At 38.9% G+C, this 23,885-nt stretch overlaps 1 protein-coding gene, 1 long non-coding RNA gene and 1 pseudogene across 4 annotated transcripts in view; 2 read left to right on the forward strand and 1 right to left on the reverse strand.

Annotated features, from left to right (window-relative positions):
* Nucleotides 1-1,008: 1,008 nt before the first annotated feature.
* FBXO16 (F-box protein 16) overlaps nucleotides 1,009-23,885 on the reverse strand; it is an 82,439-nt gene continuing 59,562 nt past the window's right edge. For 2 of the 3 annotated variants that reach the window (XM_077152937.1, XM_077152938.1), the window contains exon 8: nucleotides 1,009-6,306. In XM_077152937.1, coding sequence (XP_077009052.1) covers nucleotides 6,124-6,306 — 183 coding nt within the window. In that variant the 3' untranslated portion in view covers nucleotides 1,009-6,123. Of the gene's footprint in view, nucleotides 6,307-7,332; nucleotides 7,486-23,885 lie in introns of all 3 variants that reach the window. The other variant, XM_077152939.1, reaches the window with a different exon arrangement.
* On the forward strand, nucleotides 4,708-22,776 carry LOC143677207 (uncharacterized). The gene is made up of 3 exons (XR_013172440.1): nucleotides 4,708-4,828; nucleotides 22,298-22,359; nucleotides 22,479-22,776. It is a non-coding gene; the product is annotated as an uncharacterized LOC143677207 (long non-coding RNA).
* On the forward strand, nucleotides 18,504-19,115 carry LOC143676703 (COMM domain-containing protein 7 pseudogene; annotated as a pseudogene).

Genomic DNA, 23,885 nt, shown 5'->3' on the forward strand with positions numbered 1-23,885 from the left:
TTTCTGTTGTCTTTTTATTTCTTTTTCTGAATTGATGCAAATGGTCTGGGAAATGATCATGATGATGAATATGCAACTATGTGATGATATTTTGAATTGCTGAATGTATGTGTTGGGAATGTTTGTGTTTCTTGTAATTTTTTTTAATTAATAAAAAATTATAAGAAAAAAAGATGAAATTTTTGAGACTACTTATAATGTGTGGAGTGAAGAATCTAAGACAAGTGAAAAAGAAAGTTTAATTGAGGAAGTGTGGTCTTGGGATGGCCAAAGGGGTGGAAATGAGGAGAGGCGGTGTCAGGAGCACACAGGGGTGAAGAGATTAGCTTTAGTGAGAGTCATTTTGTCTGAAATCATGCCCCTCTCTCCTACAGACATGGAGATACATGGCCCATGAGATTCTTCACTCCTCCAAGGTGCTGTGATAAGATGAGGCTTGTATCTGAAACTGGGCTTAAAGAGGCATCACTTATATACCTTGTCACAAACAATTTTTATTTGGGATTCTGCTAAAATTAGGGCTTAAATAAAGGAATTCATTTCTACTATAGAAATTTCTTAGCATAAATAGGAGGAATTTGAACTATTTCTCAACTGGGATTGTAACCCTAGTAATGGGTATGGGATGTACAAGATAAAGAAAAGAAAGGCAAAGTGAGCATGGGAAAAAGTCAGCTAATTAAAACGCATAAGAAGAGAGCCCACCATGGAAGTGGGGCTACTGGCAATGGTAGGTGCCAGCCTGGTGCAGAATATAGGGGGAGAGTGGTGTTTAGAACCAATGCTGGGGAAAGGAAATACAGATGTAATTTCTGCACTGGCTCTATTAGACTGGAGTACCCTGGGCAGGCTGGGTCACATTTCTGAATTTTGGATTCTTCAGTTGTAAATTGGTGATAATAGTATCTCTCCTGTTTGTCTCATGGGATTGTTTTAAGATTCAAATGTGTTAATACTACACAAGGAAGGCACTGTAATATAACAAACCATAAAAAAGAAAACCAGGATTCGGATACAGTCAGGGCAGAAGCCAGAGAACGGAAAATATACAAAATATAGGGGGAAAAAATTCAAGAGCAAGCATGGGGTGAGTGTAGGGTGTCAGAGACACCACTGCAGCCTGAAGACGAATTATGGCATCAGGAAAAACCTCCAAGCTTTTCTCTTGCCATAATTATCCATCCAAGGGACTCCACACTCCTTCAACGTCCGTCCCTGACCTCTCCCTGCTGAGAGAATAAAGGGCTCACTCCGCAGCACTCGTCTCTAATTTAGGATGGTTAATGGTAGATTTTGTTTAGTTTTTTGGTATATGTTTCTTTAGACTGTAAGTCCTTCGAAATCTGACACTGAATATTTTGTTTGATTGATTTGAATGGCATCGAAGACCTGAGGCTGAATCAGTAATCTCCCTAAAGATGTTGACATAAATATTAAACATTCCTAAAAATCTCTCCCCAGTAGTAGTGAAAATTACATTTTTCCCAACCTCAGTTGTGAGCAAAGAGGCAGTACCGAGGACTCAGATAGGAGGGAAATGTGCGCCCTCTTGTGTCCTTTCTCGGCTGGCGTCAGTGAATAAAGAAGCCAGCTGAGAAATGAACAGCTCAGCTCTTATGATGACATTCAGTTACAGTCAAATGTTGAACATGTGCTTCCTGTGTAAAAGAAAATGTGGAAATATGTAGTGAGTAAGACTAAGATCCTTTGAAGAACTGCCAATCCAATCTAGAAGAGGAAATAAGACACATGCAGAAAAAAACTATAATTGGAGACAAACTAAGCTAAATGGACATAGTACTGTATGTACAAAAGGATCAAGCCTTCGAAGGAGAGCGAAGTCAAGATAAACCTAAAAACATGAACCTGGTTGTTTAAGAAGGAGCTCTAGTTGGCACTGGAGTTTCTTTTGCAGCTTCACCCCCAGGTTGCCTCTGAGGTGGGAGGGTCAGCCTCCCGGTGCGGGGCCACACAGGACTTCCAGCTGGCAGACTCCCTGAGTCCATTCTAGGTTTAGACAAGCCACCTGTGCACTTTCTTTTCTATTCTGGGGTGGTGGTGGGGTGGCTCAAGGAACTCATCCTCGCTTTCCTTTCTTCTCTGTAGTGCCCTTCCCACAACTATTTCTTGAGCATCATCTCCTAACTCTGCCATTGACTGGGACAGTGTCTCTGTAGCTTCTACTGCCCTTGATGCTCACAAAGATAATTATATAGATCTTTTTGGTTTTAGGGTCTTTGAGGTTAATTCTAAGGGAAAATAAAAGGAGAAACAAATATAGTAAGTTGAGGGATAAATTATAAAGGATTAAGAAGCTTTTTTGCAATCCTGGCTCCTGGAAGCCGCCTACTCCTAGAGCCCAGAGGTTCTAGGCTCACCACTCCCTCTCCTGTGTTGATGTCTTTCTCTAGTCTACATGCTGGTGACCCCTCTTTCTGGGAAGATCCTTCTCAGCCCAAATGCTGACTGAACTGGAATCAAGGAATGGCAGTAGTTGCAAAACAATTTCCAACCAGGTAGAAACTAGTGTTCACAGGGGAAGCAACCTGGTGGAAAGATGAGCTGGTTGGGGTCAAACAACTCTGGGTTTAAACCCCAGCTCTCCTTCTTTGTTACTGGGGCCACCTTTAGCTCATTACTTTATCCTGAATTCTTCATCTATAAAACATGGGTAACATAGCTACTTGCCTCATAAGGTTCTTGTGAAGATTAAATAAGATATAGTACATAAATAGTTTAGGAAATAGCTGGCTTAATAAATACTTGTCAGTTGCCTTCTTACCCCCAAACCTCCTTCTTATCCTACAATTCCAGTTAGTATCATGGTGTGCCTGAGTCTTCTAGGCCAGGTGCACAACTGAGAGAAAAGAGCTGTAGAGAAGCAGAAGAATAGCTGCTTTGTTTGTTTTCTAGTGTAGGAAGATATAGGGAAGGTATTTCCAAACCATCCTAGTTCCTTCCCAGGACTTTTTCCAGTTGTCCAAGCCAGGAATCTGGGAGTCATCCTTGATTTTTCCTCCTGTCTTACCTCCCACATCTAAATTTCTAAGTTCTGCTGTTTCTCCTTAAGATACTCTAAATCCTTCTACTTCTCTCCATTCCCCTCCACTACTTTACTTCAAATCACCATTGGGTCTTCCCTGGAAAACTGCAGGTGGCTTCCTAGCTGATTTGGTATTGTTCCTGTTTTTAATTATCCATCAACAAGGGCTCTTTCTAAATGCATGTTTTAGCAAGTCACTCCCCTATTTAAAATCCCATATTGATTGCTCAACTACCTGTCTTAACTCCTTGTGGCTTATCTTTCTGTTTTGGTCCCTTGTCTACTTTTTCAGCTTTCTCCTTCATCAATCCTGCCTCAACCCCACTCCTCTGTGGCTCCAGCTATATTGGACTATTTGCCATCCCAAGAATAAGCTATAGAGGCTTACGGTTTTCCTGGATGCAGAACTTTTAGTGCAAATATAAGACTATCCTGGGAAAACCACGATGGATGGCTGCCTTCATTATGCTTTGGGTCCCTGTACATCTTATTCCTCTCCCTGGAATGCTGCTCCTTGTCTGCCTCACCTACCATTGACTACTTTTCCTTGGGTTTTAGCTTGGACATTCCTTCTGCAACTCTCCTTCTATGAGAGCTTCATTGCATCCTCTCTTGAGGCAGAAGTTACCATTCTAGGATACCATTCCAACTATCACTGTACTGTAATTGCTACTTTGTCTTCCTCATTGAGGAATACATTATAAGCTCATTGATGGCAGGAAGAGTTGCTTTCTTTGTCTATATTACCAGATCCTAGCAGAGAGTTTGGTATATAGTAGGTGATCAATAAAGCTTTGCAGAATTAATGAATATCAATATCAGATTACCTTTACATTATCAATTGTCTGTCTAGTTCATATTACTACGCAGATGCACTAGAAGACCCTGGTGTTGTCACCTAAGGATGGGTGTCATATGGTGAAGCAGATAGCATATTTCAAAAATAGTCATCAGATTTCCCACCCCAAATATTCTTCCAGAACTTGCAACTCTTCTGCATTATGTCCCTTCTTCTTGAAACTAGACAAGCCTCTGAGACCAATAGGGTAAGGTGGAAGTGACATTATGAGACTTGCAATACTAAGACATATAAAGTGATACAGACTCTTCCTGGCTTTCTTGGTACATTCTTCCCTGGAATCCAGCCACCATGCTATGAGAACCCCAGTCCACATGGAGAGGCCAAATGGAGAGGAAAGAGGCCCCTGGCCCTCAGCCTGGCTAAATGCCCAGTAGACAGCTCAACACTAACTTTCCAGCCATGTCAGTATGCCGTCTTGATAGGAGATGCACCCCCCTCTATCGAGAGGGCCCAGGGGATGCTGTGTAGATCAGAGACAAGCTCTCCCCACAGAGCTCTGCCCAAATTGCAGAATCATGAAGAAAATAACTGACTGTTGCTTTAAACAGCTAAGTTTTTGGGTGGCTTGTTACACAGGAACAGATAACCAAGATGTAACCACTGGCACTGGATAAGGCCTTCTTTTTCTTGATAGCTCCTTGTCACAGAAGATCCTGGTTTATTCCATGAATGAAAACCAGAAGAGGGCTGGGGACATACTCCAGCCCGGTCCATTCAAACATTTTCCTACATTGTGACTGACTCCTGATGTCATCAAAGGTGTGTGCTAGGACAGGGAGGCAGACACCTGTTGCTGCAGGCCACCCCAGCTTACTTGGCCACCCCTCACTCTTGGGGGCAGACCATAAGGGCTAGTCTCTGAGAAGAGGAAGTCCTTTCCTACAGCTGCCTGCTTTGCTTATGAGGAAAGCACAGATTTCATGGTGTGTTTTCTTTCTTCTCTGCCTCAGAGCCACTTGTTAGCTTCATTCTGGGTGGTGCAAACTAATACATTGAAATCGATTTTATTTTATCCTCCTTTAATCATTTGGGCATCCTAGGCCATCCTCTCAAGTCACCTTTTAAAACCATTTAAAACTATATAATGTAATATATATATATCAGAATGTAGCATAAGAACATAAATGTTGAACATTATATGATTGTTTTTCTATAATTCTGCTTTTCCGCCAGGTAAAGACGTATAGTAGAATGGTAACTTCTGCCTCAAGTATACATTGGAACCTTGAAATGGTTACAGAAGTAGATGGTTTAGCTTAGAATGTATGACTCATGTTTTTTGCAGTTCTTACATTTTCTATTTTCCAATAACTCTTTGAAGTCCAGTTACATTACTTAAATACCAACTGTAATTCCTCCTTTGGAAATGTATACATTTTTACACATTGTGCTGGTTAGTCTCCAGTACAATAACCAGTATAACCAGCACAATGCATGAAAAGTTATACCCTACTCTTTGTAGTCATATCCTACAATGTGTGAAGAGTCAAATCCTACTCTTCCCCATCCAGATCCCCTGGCCCTACATCTCATTTCTGCTCCAAGCCTTAGGAGGCTGACATCTAAGGGCTGCATTTCCCCACATTTCTTAGCTCTCTTAATTCAAGCTGGGTTTGACCAAAGAAAAGCATTATGAGAAGGTTAAAGTGTGCCAACAGAGAAGAGTTAGGATAGTCTCTCTCTTTCCTCCCAGTCCTTGGGTTTCACAGTGGCTGCATTTCTCTACCAGATGACATACATCCTACTGGGTGGCCTCTCCCTGGGTTACAGGATCTCTGTTCCCTCCCCTTTGCTTCGTTAGGCCAAGTGGTGATAAAAGCTCACTGCTGCTGTAGTTTCTGAGTGCTTCACTATCCCTTTTTGATTCTCTTAACCCACCCATTCCATGATAAATAGTCCCTTAATTAAACTATTCAAGTAGCCCTGGGAGTGTGTTTTCTGGGTTCTTCTGGGTCCTGACTGACATACCCAATATTACCAATGGTGCCAACATATGTTTCTTCAGCAACCCCGTGGTACCTATCATCACATTTCTATTACAATTTATAAATGTCTCAACTATTAGGCTGTGAATACCTTTTACCAAAATACTGTAGAACTCACTTTCACATTAAGGTACTATACTGAAAGAGTTTCTAATAGAAGAGCCAAGTAAAATTCAACTTTCACGCATGTATAACATGCTTGTATAACTTTCTATAAAAGTCCTTTCACATTTTTAAATCAGCTTTGGTTCTGGAACCTGGTAGGGTAAAGATTGAAGCCTGGAGTGTCCCGGAAGATGCTGTGTGAGCATTTTAGTTGTTGCTTCAGTGGCTGGGAATCCCACTGATTGATGAGTTGCCCAGGCAAGATGAGCTGGAACTTTTAGAGGTGAGTTGAGTTCTGCCCTTAGGGATACCTAGGGAGAAGAAAGGTATCATTGAGTGAAAGTTATTAAGACATTAAAGGAAGCTACATAATTAAACTTATTTTAACAATATAAAATAATTTTATAAAATCATAGGGCTAGATAGGATTTATTGAGGTTTCCCAACTTTACTACTCTCCGCCCCCATGCAATCTTCACCTGGAGCTACTCATAATAAGTTCTTTAGGCTCCAAAGTGCTTTCACAAACATTATTTCATTTGAAGCTCAAGAAAATTCTATGAGAGAGGCATGGCGATACTAACATCTCCATTTTATAAACAAGAGAAACTGAGGAATAGGCAGTTTAAGTGACAGCTCAAATTCACATGGCCAAAAAGTGATGGAGCTGGGTCTGGAGATTTGGTCTTCTGAGTCTTAGAGCAGGTGAATACTGGTGTAGTTCCCATATTTGATCATCTCTACTAATCAGTACATGCATACATTCTCTCTAAAAAGGCAATTGTCAAATTTAAAACAAAACTCACAATGAGAAAGGATTTCTTCTGACATCTGGCCACGCAGAAAGGGAAAAGGAAAGAATGGAGAGAGGAAGAGAAAGAGATAATATGATCTGAGCTTGCAGGGATAGAGACACACTCTTTAAAGTTCACCTTTACCTTGGCCCCTACTGTGTGACGAGAGATAAAAGAAGATTCAGTATCACAGATACAGTGGCCTCCACCTGAACACAATCCTCTTCCTGTTACTTCATACTTAGTCGGGCAAGTTGCAGGAGCCATAACAGATCATTTGTTACAATTCCATAATGCTCTAACTGGTTTGTTTGCAATACACAGAGTTTCTATTAATCTGAAGGAAATACTATTTTAGATTGTCCAGGAATCAGAATTTGCTTCAACCAATGCCTCCTGTCTCTAGTCCTCTGCTCTGGCTGACCTGGTCCCTAATTTTTCCACAAACATGCCTTACACAGATTGGTCTTGCCTCATATTCTACTCTGCCTGAAGCACTCTCTTCAGTCCTCCTCTAAATCTAAACTGTACTTCAAGGCTCACCTTCTTCAAGAAGCTTGAGTGTCTCAACCCTCAGTGATCTCTCCATCATCTAGATTCCTAAGCCATCATCATCGAGACCACTGACTTAGCATTTAACACATGCTCCAAAGCAGTATTGATGCAGATGCTTGCCTCCTCTACGTGACGATTTTTCTGGGAACAAGTGGGCAAAACGGGTTAAAAGTAATAGGTTGTTGGAATCAACAAGAAAAGGGGGGAAGAAATGGGAGTAAATACTCTTCCCTCATTTAAAGCTTTCTGTGTTAAGATCGGTACAAGGTAAGAGAACAAATAGGATTGTTCCTTTATGTCCTTGCTGCTACCTGGAAAAATTTTTTCTTCTCTTTTAGTAACAATAAAGATAAAATAATACCTGTTGAGTGAAGAAAAAGCTAGCTTTCTGTGGTACAAGAATGGGCTAGTCACCATCCTACCTGTAAGAATTTCATATTTAATCCTATTAAGGTTTAAAACTTATCTATCACTGCATCTGAGGAACCCCTTTCTCCTAAGGCTCTAGGGCAATTCACAGGCCCAAACAGGCTCCTTTCAGCTCTCCTTTTAAGGTTGTGACAGGTACTAGGGACTGCCTGCTCTCCTCTCCTCTTGGTATTTGTCACCATATATTCTGACTATTAAACTTCTCTCCTGTAAGAACAGTGCTGGAAAGATGGTCTCCCTACACCTACCCTTCCTTGCTGTTTTTGGAAATCAGCTTGCAGACCCTCTTCATTTTAAGACTTTAATGGTCATTCCAACAAAAGAAAGAACAAGGTTTAAGGGGAAAACATAGGAAGTTATATAAGAGGGTAAAAAATCTTATAGTCCTAGGTCTTGGTCTATAGCATCTAACTGTTTGGTTGAAATGGAAATTTCTTTTATACCAACACTGGGAGTCATTAAATCTTTTCTATTCTACTGATCTTTGACTGTCACCTTGCTGTAAACCCTCCCTTTTCCCTGAAAGTCTGTCTTTTCAGCAGATACACTAAAAAACAGGGACAATTTTAGCAGATGGTGAACTCTTTTTACAAGTGGTTTATTTTCGTTTTTGAGCATCTCCAGACAGGCCAAGGCATATTTTACTGAGCTTCTAGCCTACATGGATTTTTTTCACTCAAGGACATTTTCCTACAGCTTCTTAGTGATTTCCCTTTTTTTAATCTTTCTTTTTTTTTTTTTAAAAAGGTAAGTTTATTTCCAAAATAGTTACTTTTCTACATAGTTCAATATTCAAAAAGTACCAAAAGGGCACTGTGAAAAATCTCCTCCAGTCCTCCAGTTCTCTTCTTCAAGGGCAACCAACATTACTAGTTTTCTGTGTGTACCCTTCCAGAGATATTTTATACATATGCAAGAAATATATATATATCATATGCAAATATATTCTCCTCTTCTCCTGTTACACAATTCGCAGCATGCTATAAACACCACTGCTTTTCCTTCACTATACATGAATCTGTGTATATGCATGTAATTGTTACAAATCGGTACATGAAAAGCTCCCTCAACCTTTTTATGGTTTCATAATAGTCCATTTATAGATAAACCATCCTGACATAACCTTTTGCTCTTACAAATAATGCTGATATAAATGACCTGTTATATATGTGTGCAAATCTATCTTTTGTAACCACCTGTTTTCTGAAGGGTTAATGATGCCCTTAGCCATACAATCTTCTAGTATTTCTAATATTGAACCATTCTCACAATGTATATTCCTTTCCTCAACCTGTTCTTAGGAAAAGGTGTAAAATTAGGTAATTTAAGTATATATTTTTGCATCAATGTACTGTTCTTTCTCTAGAGATATTTACTCAATAGGGTAGTACCTGCACATGTTGCTATAGTGTCTTTAAATGGGAGGAAATCAGAGAAGTGTAAGAATGCTTCACCCATAAGAAGTCTCCAGGATTTTTTCTTGGCTCATTTCCTGGGCAATGAGTACCTAAATCTTCAATTGCTAAATCTACCTCTCTCACCCACTTCTTTCATAAGCTCCCTAGCTCACATATTCAGCCTTCTTCTGAATAGAAGAGGCACCTCAAACCTAGCATGTCCACAATGGCCCGTTTCTGGTATGAACATTCACACAATCATTGAACCCAATACCGCGAAATTATCCTTTCCTTGCCTGAAAGCTATTCCCTCTAGCCCATAAGCAACTCAACGGCAGGAACCCAGGAACCGTGTCTTGTTAGGGTTGTATCTCTAGGGCCTTATCTGTTACCTATAAAACATCCATTGAATAAATGAATAAACATATGAATTATTTCTCTCTCTCCCTCATTTCAGGGCAATGGTCCAAACAAACTTGTAGGTGGAATTTGAAGTGGGGATAGAAAATTCCTATCTTCATTTTATTTGGCATAGAAATAAGTGTGAGAATGCCAAGAGGTCACTGAGGCTGCCTAGGGCCCTACGGGGAGTATAAGGTGCAGGAAGAACTTATAAACAGGGAACAACTTGTATATTTCAGCTTGTATACATACCTGTGTTTTTCATTCCACAACTGAATTGTGTTTGGTTCTCCATTTATGCTATTTGCAGAAAAACTGCAAATGATCTTTGAAATGAACAACAACATTGGATAAGCCCATGGATCAGTTAAAAGAGTAGATTAGGTAATGTATGTGGATATGGAAAATAGACACATATGGCAACAGTGATAGCACATAAAGTGTGCCAATCACTCTTCCAGAAATAACATCAACAGCAACAATAATTATTAATATCTGATTGTCAGACATTGTGCTAAAAGTCATACATTTATCTCATTTAATCCTCTCAACAGGCCTGTGATGTGGTAAAGGTAAAGAAGTGGTAAAGAAAGTGATGATCCTCACTTTGAAGGATCTTCATATTCATCTACCCCCACCCCACATTGATATGGTGGCCAGTTCAAAGGTGATATGGTTATACCATATGTAAATATGGATTATTGTATTTGCAAATCATAAAACCAGAAATTTTCTGTTTTAGTCATGTAAACACAGCTTAAATTTACCCCTGTAAATTGCCTAGCTTAGGCTAGGAAGTGAGCAGTAAGTGGAGATAAAGAGCCAGAGTGTAGAGAAGATGTCTGGGGAGGTCCCATCTAGAGGGACTTCCTTCTGGGAAGAGGGTCTACAAGAGGCACCTGGATAAGTGGCACTCAGTCCCCAGGATGGAACTGCTCCAAGGACTTTTCCATCTGAAAATTCTGTGAAGAGCACCCCTGCTGTCCTCCTATGACCTCGGAGCCCAAAAAGCTCAGACCTCTCTGGTCACCCTTCCAGAGAATCCTTGCTTTGGTTAACACTTGTGGAAAGGGTGTTCCCATCTCCTCCTAGCTGGAAATACCACTACCCTTCTCTATTGTTGTTGTCCAGCTTCTGGGAGAAACAGAGGTCAAGTGTTAGGGAGAAATAATCAACTCAGGTTTAAAGAAGCCACAAGCTTATCTTTGTTCTTGGTTTGTCTTCTAAATAACCTCGGAGTAAAACTGCCAGCTTCAGAGGAAGGCTAAGCAATCTGAACCAGGGTTTTGAAGTGCAAATCCAAGACCTATATGAAGACACCATTCAGCCTCCCAAGTAGGTGAAATAGGGTAAGGATATGTTGCAAAATGTGGATAAGCCATAAGATTTGAGTAGTTGTTTGTTCGTGATGATTGAGAACTCATATTTCAAAACATCCATGTCTTATAAAATCGGTTTCTAGACTAGTTTGTGGTAAAATACTGTATTACTAAATGTGATATATATAGTTGTTTCCTTTTATTTTAATTTATATATATTAGTATATATACCTCAGTAGTAAGTGTGATTAAAACATGTCATAACTAACATATATATAACTAGCAGTAATATTACATGATTCACAAACATGGTTCTTCTCTTGTGGTAGATCCTGAACAGAAGTTAATTTGCGTCAATTATTTTGTGTTTAATTAAAACAAAAACGAGAAGCCATTTGGCACCTGCCTAAATGTTTGGTTGAAGAAGAAGAAGGTAGAATTGCTCTAGTTGGAAATAGCCAGGTTAATTTATTATGTACAGCATGATAAAACAAGAGGAACCAAAATAGAACAAATAAACTAATCTCTTTTAGTGGCAGAGGAGAAATGAGAGTTAATTTTGCACCCAGGATTCTTAGCAATTAGGCCTTTTTTATTTTAACTATCAAAATTTAACAATAACCAATACCATAGTTATTAAACAGCAGAATATTCATAGCACCAAATTCATCGCACATGCATTCTTCAGTCTAGGAGCTTGGAAGACAAAGCACAGCATTGATGAGAAGTAAATGCATTAAAGTATGTACAGATTATATATAAAGTATGTATATATTATATACTTTATATGGTATATAACTATATAAAGGTTATGTAGGCAAAGGGAATGCATAGCTTACATTTGATATTGCTATTATGCAACCACACTTTACAACGTTGTAACTATTAGAGACTATCAGAGAAAAGAAGACAAAGGGAACAGATAAAGAAAATGAGGAAGGAAAAAGTAGAAGAGAGAAGGAGAACCTTGCTTCACAGGTTGGAGCCTCCTACCAATCCTTTCTGGCCACATGGCCAGCCTCTTGTGCCCCCCAACAGCTGCTCACCAGCAGAGCTCTCCCACCTATGCTTGTGGTCTCAGGTGCCAAGACAGTTCCAGTCTTGCTTCTGCTGCTACTTTTAAAGCTATTATTTACTCAGTGCTTACTTTGAGCTGGACAAGGTGCTTTACATACTTGTCACAACCCTGTTAAGTAGTAGTATTAACTAATTCCATTTTACAAATGAAGAAACAGTTGCTCAGAATGAAGCCACTTGGTCAAAAATTAATAAGGTATTAAAATAGTGGTTTTGGGCACTGAACCTAGGCTGTTTGAGTCCTGTGGTAGTTAGATTCAGGTGTCAACTTGGCTAGGTGAAGGTGCCTAGTTCTATTGCTGTGGACATGAGCAAATGGCATGTGAACCTCATCTGTTGCTGATTACATCTGCAGTTGGCTAGCAGGAGTGCCTGCTGCAATGAATGATGTTTGATTTAATTGGCTGGATGTTTAAATGAGAGAGCTCAACACAGCATAGCCAAAGCAGCTCCGCACATCTCATCTCAGCACTTACAGCTCAGCCCAGGCCTTTGGAGATGCAGAAAGGAATCGCTATGGGGAAAGTTGTTGGAACCCAGAGGCCTGGCCCAGAGGCCAGCAGAGATCACCATGTGCCTTCCTAGGTAAGAGAGAATCTCAGTTGAAAGTTAGCTGCCTTCCTCTGAAGAACTATACATTAACTAAATAAATCCCCTTTTATTGAAAGCCAGTCCGTCTCTGGTGTGTTGTATTCTGGCAGCTAGCAAACTAGAACAAGTCCTAAATATGTACTCTTGGTTATAAAAGTGAAAAGCAAAAGGTATTTAGTGGGGAGAACACAAACATGTGTTGAGAACTTAAAATATACTTGATGTTTAGTCCTGACAACAATCCTGCAAAGTAGGTAACATTATCCTCATTTTACAGATGAAGAAAACTGAGGCTCAGAGATGTTGGGTAACTTATCGAAAGTCACCACAGTTTAGCTCAAAGACTACAGGTCTGTCTGACTGCAAAGCATAAATTCTTTTTTATTCTTCTTTCCAAGTAGAATTCCCAGGAATTTCACAGACTGAACTAAATAATTAAAAGCCTCTCTGTTGGGCGGGCCATGGTGGCTCAGCAGGCAGAGTTCTCTCACCTGCCGCGCCAGAGAACTGGGTTCATTCCAGTTTTTTGCAAAAAAAAAAAGTCTCTCTGTTGATATTTTTAGTTTTGCCCAACCAAACCAAACAGATAACATAAAACACACACCTGGGGAGCATCAGAATTCAAAAGAAGTCTATTAAAGATCTCCTACAAGGAAACTGCTGCATAAAATTTGTTTTGTAAATTATTCTGTTTTAATTAATTATATACTTTAAAGTTCAAAGAAAAAGATGGGAGACAGAAAACAGTTTTTATTTGTTTTAAATTAAGACTCACTATTGTAATTCTTAACATAAATTAAGACTCACTAATGTAATTGATTCTTTTGGTATTCTATGTAAAGTCATTTTAATCCCAGCTCTGTCCTCTCTGTCCTTTAAGTATCATAGGAAAGAGAGGGGGTGAATGCAGTAGAAACTATGGGGCTCCCCAGGTTCAGACTTTAGCCTGGAAGAGACTTTACAGATATTGTAATTAACATGGCGATGGAAGACATCCTTTGAAAGAGCCTCCCAGGAGATTTAGCGAGTAAAAGACAAATCCCACTTGCTTAGAACACTAGAGGATAGTAGAGACTGAATCGAAGAAACAAATATCTCAGACAGGAGAATTTCATTCTGATGCTGATCAGTTCCTGCTCCACCCCCATATTGTGTTCTGCATAGCTTGGGAATCATACAAAGGCAGGATGCTCTGGGACCCTCCCACCATGGACTGAGACAGTAGGGCACCTCACAGCAGTGAGAATTCCATGCACATCTAGCCACAGGAACTTAAGGCTGCAGAGACCCAGGGTAGAACACTAGCACCTGAGGAGTGCTGCATACAAAAGAGGCTCCAGGAGCAAAAAAAAAGAGAGAGAGACACCCATAATAGAAAGGCTGGTAGGAATGTGGTACTCTAAATCAAGTTTCAGTTGGCTGGATATCTAAAAGCAAAATGGACTTTTCTGAAGTGACTTATTTTTCTGGATTGACCCAGTCAAATTCCCTGGGGTAGGATACTGGAGGGAGAAAAGCCTCACATAAAAAAAAGGGGGTGGGTTCAAACTGAACTGCTATAAGATAGGACAGGTCCCATTACTGAAAAGTGTAAGGAAAATGGGGCACTGAGTGAGGAAAAGAATTTAAATAAATCATAGGATCTGGGGAGAAAAGTTTGCACAGAAACAAATAGAACAGGTCAAGATTCCTGGAGAAGGAACAAAGGAAAGGAAGCTCTCCCCTGGAGATGAAACAATTGCACAAAAAGTGCAATCTTAAAAACTGCACCACATATCCTGGGCAAGAATCAGATAGAGAACAGCTGAGAAAATCTGAACAGTTTCTCTAAAGATCTAGAATAAGTTAGACCAAGTGTCAAAGAGCCTTAACACAAAGCCAATAAACAATAAAACCCCAGATAAGAGAGAGAAATGGACCTTCAGAGTTAACTCATTTAGATAATCAGATGCCTAGATATCAGCAAAAAAATTTAAAGTCATATTAAGAAGCATGAAGATATGACTTATTCAAGGGATCACATTAAAACTTCAGAAGAGATTCAGAAGTTGGAACAACTATTCAATGAGGTTCAAACAAATCTCCTAAATCAATTCAAGGAGGTAAAGGAAAATATGCATAAGGAGATAAAGGATATTAAGAAGAAAAAGGATATGAAGAAAAATTTGAATGTATAAAAAGAAACATAACAGAAATTATGGGGATGAAAGGCACAATAGTAGAGGTTAAAAATACACTAGAGGTATACAACAGTATATTTGAACTAGGAGAAGAAAGAATCAATGAACTAGAACGTAGGACAATTGAAATCTTACAGTCAGAAGAACAGATAGAGAAAAGAAGAGAAAAAAATGAGCAGCGTCTCAGGGATCTGAGTCACAGCACAAAGCACACAAGCATATGTGCCACAGATGTCCCAGAAGGAAAACAGAAGGGAAAGGGGACAAAAAGAATATTTGAGGAAACAATGGCTGAAAAACTTCCCAACTCTTCTGACAGACAAAAATATATACATGTCCAAGAAACTGAACATACTCCAAACAGAATAAATCCTAATAGATATACTCTGGGATACATACTAATCAGAAGAGAACTAAGAGTTAAAATTACAGACCTGACTGCACATCTGGAGGAACCAGAAAAAAGAACAGCAAACTAACAAAAACAAGTAGAAGGAAAGAAATAACCAAGATTAGAGCAGAAATAAACGGAATCGAGAATATAAAACAATAGAGGGAATTAACAAAACCAAAAGTTGGGTTCTTTGAAAAGATCAGTAAAATTGACAAACCCTTGGCTAGATGGATAAAGAGTGAGAGAAAAGATGCAAATAAATGAAACCAGAAATGAGATGGGGGGACATTACTATTGATCACACAGAAATAAAAGAATCATAAGAGGATGCTGTGAACAATTGTATGCCAACAAATTAGATAACCTAGATGATATGGACAAGTTCCTAGAAACACATGAAGAACTTACACTGACTCTACAAGAAATAGAAGACCTCCACAGATCAGTTATAAGCAAAGAGATTCAATCAGGGATTGAAACCTGCCAGCAAAGAAAATCCCATGACCAGGTGGCTTCACAGGTGAATTCTACCAATCATTCCAAGAATAATTAATATCAATCCTAATTCCAAAAAACTGAACAAGAGGGAATACTACCAAACTCATTCTATGAGGCCGACATCACCCTCATACTAAAGCCAGATAAAGAGACTAAAAGGAAAGAAAATTATAGACCAATTTCATTAATGAATATAAATGCAAAAATCCTCAACAAAATCTTTCAAATTGAATCTAACTGCACTTTAAAAGAATTACGCATCATGATTAAGTGGGATTTATCTCAGGTATGCAAGGTTGGTTCAACATAAGAAAAGCAATTAATGTAATACATCACATCAACAAAATAAAAGGGAAAAACAAATTATCATCTTAATTGATACAGAAAAGGTATATGACAAAATTTAGCATCCTTTTCTTTTTTGCTCATAAATAATGAATTTTTGTTAATTTTTTAATTAGAGAAGTTGTAGGTTTACAGAAAAATCATGCAAAAAATACAGCATTCCCATATATGCCCCTGTTTTTAAAAAAATATTTTTATTGAGATATCTTCATACACATACAGTCCATCCAAAGTATACAATCACTGGGTCATAATATCATCACATATTTGTGTATTTATCACCTTGATCATTTTTAGAACATTTGCATTACTCCAGAAAAAGAAATAGCACGAAAAAAGAAAAAAAACATACATCCCACACTCCTTGCCCCTCCCTCTCATTGACCACCAGTATTGCAACTTACCCAATTTTTTTTACCCCTTTTCCCCCTATTATTTATTTATTTTTTTTGTCCTTATATTTTTAGTCATTTGTCCATACCCTGGATAAAGGGAGCATCAGCCACTAGGTTTTCACAGTCACATGCTCACATTGTAGTTATACAATCATCTTCAAGAATCAAGGTACTAGAATATAGTTCAACAGTTTCAGGTATTTACCTCTAGCCACTCCATTACAAACTAAAAAGGGATATCTACATAATGCATAATAATAAAATGCAGGATAACCTCTTGACTCTGTTGGAAATCTCTCAGCTACTGAAACTCTACTTCTTCTCATTTCCCTCTTCCCCTTTTTGGCCAAAAAGGCTTTCTAAATCCCATGATGCCAGGTCCCAGCTTATCCCCAGGAGTCATGTCTCACATTGCCAGGGAGATTTATACTCCCTGGGAGTCATGTCCCAAGTAGGTGGGGAAAGCAGTGAGTATACCTTCAGAGTTGTCTTAGAGAGAGAGGCCCCATCTGAGCAACAAAAGAAATTCTCTCGGGATGACTCTTAGGCATAGTTATAAGTAAGTTTAGCATCTTCTTTGCAGGAATATCATCATACTCAAAGGTGAAAGAATGACAGCTTTCCATCTAAGTTCTGAAACAATATGAGAATGCCCACTGTTATTCAACATTGTAACTGGAAGTTCTAGCAAGAGCAGTTAAGCAAGAAAAAGAAATAAAAGGCATCAATTGGAAAGGAAGAAGTAAAACTTTCACTATTTGCATATGATCCTATATAGAGAAAGTTTTAAAAAATGACTACAAAGGTATTAGAGCTAATAAACAAGTTCAGCAAAGTGGCAGGGTACAATATCAACATGCAGAAACTGGTTGTGTTTCTATACACTAGCAATGAGCATTCTAAGGAGGAAATCAAGAAATAACTCCATTTACCATAGCAACTAAAAGAATCAATTATCTAGGAATAAATTTAACCAAGGATGTAAAGGACTTGCACATAGAAAACTACAAAATGCTGTTAAAAGAAATCATAGAAGACCAAAATACATGAAAAGGCATTCCAGGTTCATGGATTGGAAGACTAAATATCATTAAGATGTCAATTCTTCCCAAAATGATTTATAGATTCAACACAATCTCAATAAAAATTCTAACAGTCTACTTTGCAAAAATGGAAAAGCCAATTACCAAATTTATTTGGAAGGGTAGGGGGCCCCAAATAGCCAAAAACATCTTGAAAAACTGAACAAAGTTAGAGGACTCACACTTCCTGACTTTAAAGCACATTACAAAGCTATGATGGTCAAAACAGCCCAGAACCAGCACAAAGTTAGATAAATGGACTAACAGAATTGAATTGAGTTCAGAAATAGACCCTCGTACCTATGGCCAATTGATTTTTGATAAGACTGCCAAGTCCACTCAATTGGGGAAGAAAAGTCTCCAACAAATGGTGTTGTGAGAACTGGATATCCATATGAAGAAGAATGCAAAATGATCCTAATCTTATAGTATATACAAAAATTAACTCAAATGGAGCAAAGACCTAAATATAAGAACCAGGACTACAAAACTCCTGGAAGAAAATATAGGGAAGCATCCTCAGGATCTCGTGTTAGGCAATGGTTTCCTAGACTTGACACCTAAAGGACAAGCAACGAAAGAAAAAATAGATAAATGGGACCTCCTCAAAATAAAAAACTTCTGTGCATTAAAGGACTTTGTCACAAATTCGAAAAGACAACATACTAAATGGGTGAAAATATTTGGAAACCACATATCCAATAAGGGCTTAATATCCAGAATATATATGGAAATCTTTCAACTCTACAAAAAAAAAACAATTAAAAAAAATGGGCAAGGGGCGGGCCGCGGTGGCTCAGCGGGCAAGAGTGCTTGCCTGCCATGCCGGAGGACCCCGGTTCGATTCCCGGCCCCAGCCCATGTAAAAAACAAACAAACAAACAAAATATAATAAAACAAGAAAATGTTTAAAGATGTTTCCCTTTCTTCCTCCCTTCCTTCCTTCCATCCTTCCTTCCTTCTCTGTCTTTCCTTCCCTTCCTCCCTCTCTCTTTAAAAAAAAAAAAAAAAAAAAAAATGGGCAAGGGAAGCACGGGGAGGCCCGTGGCGATGCAGAAAGAAGTCAAGGAAGGTAGACACACCTTGGGCCACCTGCACTGCACACAGGACCCAGTGCCTAAGGCCCTGGGTGGCAACATTCAGTAGCTAAACCATCTGGGCACACAGCAGTTCTCAGCCTTGACAAGTGCTTGTGCACTTCTCAGCTGAGCCAAAAGAGGTGGAAAGTTTTCTGGCTCAGCTCTCTCAATTCGCCACCACCAATCAGATGAGTCTCGGTTCCCTCCTTCTGGTCTAAATTGTGCCTTGAAGAAGAGTCTCACAGCTGAGCAGGTGTGGGCTGATTTCATAACTCTGGGTCTTAGTGAGGACACAGCTGCTTACTTTTTTGAAAAGTGAAGCAGAAATTGTCCCACCGTTGCCCAACGGGCCTTAGGTCAGACCCTGAGAATTAACCAGTTTATAGGTATGGAGTGAAAATTTAGAGTGACATCTGGGAGCAGCAAACTGGAGAAAGTGGGAAGTATTTTTTTACAATTAAAGTTGATTGTTAAAAAAGGAAACCAAACTGAAAATTTGTATATAGAATTAACCTTGCCTCAGTTCTACGACTTCCTACATAAGATGGAATGAGTCAGAACCAGCACGGAGTGTTTCAGCTGATTTCTGTCTCCCTACATCTCCACCTTGCCCCTTTTCCTTTCCTGGATGACAGCTCTGAGAGGCACTTCACTTTTAGACCTTCTGGGTTTTCCATCTTACCTCCCTTGGTTCTTGGGCACCCAGGTGTAAACGTTTTGGGGGCAGGGGGGTGGATAATGATGACAAAAAATATCAACAGGATTAAGTACTTTTAAAAGCCCTATACAGTCACCTGTAAACTCCACTATTAAGGGAACCATCACCTAAGTCCCAGATACTTTTTAGCTATTCAAATAAGCTATTGCTTCCCTGATTCAGGAAAGAAAATAAGTTGAGTCATTTTGACACCACACCATGAAAGCTGCAGAGTAAGCAAATGGTGTCATCACCAGCAATACACACAGACCACCCTCCCCTCACCCCCCAACACAGTAAAGCAAGAGCTCCTTAATGGCTGAGGAAGAGGCAGACTTTACGTGAATGGCACCTATGGAGAGCTCCAGCGATTTTACACACTTTGTATTTGTGGTGGTGGTGAATTGATGATCTGTTTTTGTTTTTTGATTATCTGTTTTTAATGGGACATCTGTGTACTATACCTGGTTGTTCTTTTCTCAAAAAAACTGAGACAAAACTCTGTCCCCAGTTCTGGCAGGACTTTTGAGGCTAGTTCAGTTTATTTTGGTTGAAGCTGACCTTCTCTGTTGGTAAGTTCTGAAAAAAACTTTTTCTCTGTTGGTACGGTTCTGATAAAAAGGTCTGAATCCAGTTGTCTTTATTATGAATAGAAGAGTCATATGCCTTGCAAAAAAAAAAGGGGGCCAAAGACTTGAAAAGACATTTCTCCAAAAAAGGATGTACAAATCGTTTAAAAAGCACATGAAAGATGTTCAACATCACAAGCCATTAGGGAAATGAGAATTAAAATCACAAGATATTTCATACCCACTAGAATGGCTACTATTAAGGAAATGGAAAATACAAGTGTTAGATAGGATGTGGAGAAATAGAAACATTCATTGCTGATGGGAATGTAAAATGATGCAGCCGCTGTGGAAGACAGTTTGGCAATTCCTCAGAAAGTCCTGGCCATCCCACTTTTAAGTATATACCCCAAAAAACTGGAAGCAGGGACTCAAAGAGATATTTGCACACCAATGTTCATAGTGGCATTATTCCCAGTTGCCAAAAGATGGAGCCACCCAAGTGTCGATCAATTGATGAGTGGATAAACAAAATGTGGTATACGCATACAATGGAATATTATTCAGATGTAAAAAGAAATGAAGTCCTGATGCATGTAACATCATGAATGAACCTTGAGGATATTGTGTTGAGTGAAATAAGCCAGGCACAAAAGGACAAATATTGTATGATCTCACTGATATGAACCACTTATAATAACCAAAAACACAGAGTTAGAATCTAGAATACAATTACTAGGTACTGGGTAATAGGGAACTGATGCTTAATTTGTACAGAATTTCTATTTAGGTTGAATGTAAAGGTTTGGAAATGGATGATGGTGATAGTAGCACTGAATTATGTATGTGAATGTGGTTGAAATAGAAAGTTTTGGGTCGTATATGCTACTAGAATGAAAGTTAGAAGACAAAACATGGGTATGCATAATACAGTGAACCCTGTTGTGGACAATGGAGTGGAGTTAAAGGTAAATGTAAATAATGTCATTTCATGAATTATAACAAATGTATGACACTAATATAAAGTTAATAATAGGGTGATATATGGGGAAAATACACCTAATGTAAATTGTGGTGTTATGGACAATGGACTGGAGTTAAAGGTAAATGTAAACAATGTTATTTCATGAATTATAACAAATGTATGACACTAATATGAAGTTAATAATAGGGTGATATATGGGGAAAATACACCTAATGTAAATTGGGGTCTATAGTTAATAGTATTATTTTAATATTCTTCCATCATTTTTAACAAAGGTACCACACTAATGCAAAATGTTAGCGATGGGGGGTGGTATATGGGGATATTGTCATTTTTACACAACTTATCTATAAACCTACCACTTCCTTAATTTTTAAAAACAACAATAATATATTTTAAAAAGATGTACTATCTTATACTCTTATTTATAAACAGGAAAACTAAAACTCATTTTCTAAATGGAACATTAAAACTCAGAGAGGCTAAGTGACTGCTAATTAATGGTAGACTTGAGATTAGCACTGGTGTTTCCTGATTCATAGACCATTGCTTTTCCATGACACGACCAAGGAATCACTTTATGGTATATACCTTTATTTCCCCTCTTTTGACCCAGAGAGGAAAAAAAACGTGAGAAAGCTTAAAGAAGCATTTAAAAAATCAGGATGGTAAGAGTAAAGTTATCCTGGAAAGAGGTGATCAGAGGTTGGGATTAGCAGTATACAGGAAAAGATGAGGTCTTTTGCTTTTCCTTACTTTAAGGCAATTAGAGTAAGTAGGCAATCAAAGGCTTTTGTTACTTGTGTTTAGGCAAATATACTCAACAAATAAGCTTTTTGAAATCCGTGGCCAAATCAGAATTTAGAAAGTGAGGACTTTTAACCACCATGTAAAAGTTTATGTGAGACAAAAGGTATTTCTTTTTATACTTAACTTGGTAGAGGTACAAAACAAAACAAAACAAGATGTCAGCTAGGGTGCTTGCTCTTAGTCCAACTCCAGGGCCTATGGAGTCCAAAGGCCACCCCTTGGTTTTTGTGGCTTGTCTTAAGGGGTTTCTGTTTTCTTGTCCTTCGAGACCCCTGAAATCTTGCTTCCATGTGTAAACTGAGTAAAATTTACTGTAGAGATGGAAGGAGCCATTTACATCCCAGCTAGAGCAAATAAGTTCAGTTGGTAAGGGTGACATCACTAACAGTGTCCTTGGCCACACTAGGGCATTTTGCTGGCCCCTCTCTCCAATCTAATCTCAGCTTCTCTCCATATCTTGCTGGCTTCTCTCTCTTATTCTTACATCTTTCCTCCCCACTTCCTCTCCTCCTCCTCTTCCCTTTCAGAACCAGAGACAACAAATAATTCCTCTAATCTCAAACCGAGCAAGTTTTCCCCTCCTCTGAGTCTTTAGTGCCTTCTCACTCCCATGCCTCAAGATCTCATCCCTCACAAGCAAGCTTATCAATGGTGGGGTCAGCAGTTTAGATTTTCAAAATACATTTTTCATGTCTTTATACCAGATTGGAAATCTTTCAAGTTGAAGATGGTGTGATGGTTTGAAGATGTATGTACCCCAGAAGAGGTATGTTTACGAGAGATCAGTTCATCTTTCCTGGTGGGAGTAGACCTATTGTGGGTGGGACCTTTTGATTAGGTTCAATTGAAGCATGTCCCAGGGGGGTCTTAATCCTCTTATTGTAGCCATTTATAAAAGAAGCTGAGAGAGAAAAGCCAGAGCAGCAGGGAGAGAAGCTGAGAGACAAGGACACACACAGAAGTTCAGAGAGGAAGCCACTGAAGACAGAAGCTGAAGCAACAAAACCCAGGAGAGAAAGGAAAGACCAGTACTTGTCACCATGTGCCTGGCCATGTAAAAGAGGAGCTGAGGATCGCCAGTAGCTGGTCTTTCGGGGAGAAAGCATTGCCTGATAATGCCTTGATTTGGCCATTTTCAAGGTCTAAGAACTGTAAGCTTGTAAGTTAATAAATCCCCATTAGAAAAGCCAATCCTTTTCTGGTATATTGCATTTCATCAGCTTTAGCAAACTAAAACAGATGGTAACTGCTTATGTATTTTTTATTCTTTTGTTCTGCATGGAATTTTACTATAATAACTAATAGTAATAGGGATTTCCTGATATAATTGTGATAAGCAATCTTCAAAATTGAAGCACACGAGTAATTAGATCTAGATTTTATTCCCATCTTCTAGCAATTATTCACATCAAAAAGTCAGCTTAATTTAAGCAGCTATAACTAGGTAGCAGCTGGTAGTCACCTCTAGAATTGAAAGCACAAGAAATCAGGTCCCTTTTAGAGTTGGCTTCCTCTTTACAGAGCACTCTCAGGGCCTTATACCCTCAGTCTTGAAGAGAGGCCCTAAGGGATATTTGTGTACCCCTTTTGCACTCTCATGCTTTTTTTCTCTTCCAAGTCTTTCCACTTAGCAAAGCTTTAATTTCTCCAAGTTTCACATGCCTCCTTCCCTATTATGGGAGCAAGTAATATTCAAGTGCTTAAGTCTCAGCCACCTCCTAGTTAGGGCCTATATATATGTCACTATCACCACCTGCTCATTTGTTTCTCTAATTCCTCCTCAAATCTTCCTAGATAAATTTGTCTAAAAGATGTGAGAACTTTCTATCAAATGAATACCTGATTTCCTCCATTGGAATCATACCTGGGCTGAGTCTTCCATAACAAATGATCTCTACATCTGAAGGAGTCCGAATTTTACTACCTATTACCCTTAAGTCCCTAATGGACTTTCCTCACTCCCCATTTCCTCTCCCCCCAGGCCCCAAATGCAGCATTTCTTAATTTTCACAATCATCTTGCATAACTCAGGCAGTTGTTTATTTCCTCTGAGGTATGTGGCCTATAATGAGGGCAAACTGCCATTGTGTGGATAGGGGGCCTTAGCCAGACACAATCTTGTGGCTCAAACAGCCAAGGCTATCATAATAGATCGCAGCATAACATTTGGGGGAGGGGGCTAATTATACCTTATGCTCTTTATCGAAACCACTAAACATAAATAGTGATTATAATTAGTATACTTACAAAAACTATACAAACATAAAAAAAGTGCTATACTTCATTTACTAA

The sequence above is a fragment of the Tamandua tetradactyla genome, chromosome 3 (genome assembly GCF_023851605.1).
Source record: "Tamandua tetradactyla isolate mTamTet1 chromosome 3, mTamTet1.pri, whole genome shotgun sequence".
NCBI classification, from domain to species: domain Eukaryota; kingdom Metazoa; phylum Chordata; class Mammalia; order Pilosa; family Myrmecophagidae; genus Tamandua; species Tamandua tetradactyla.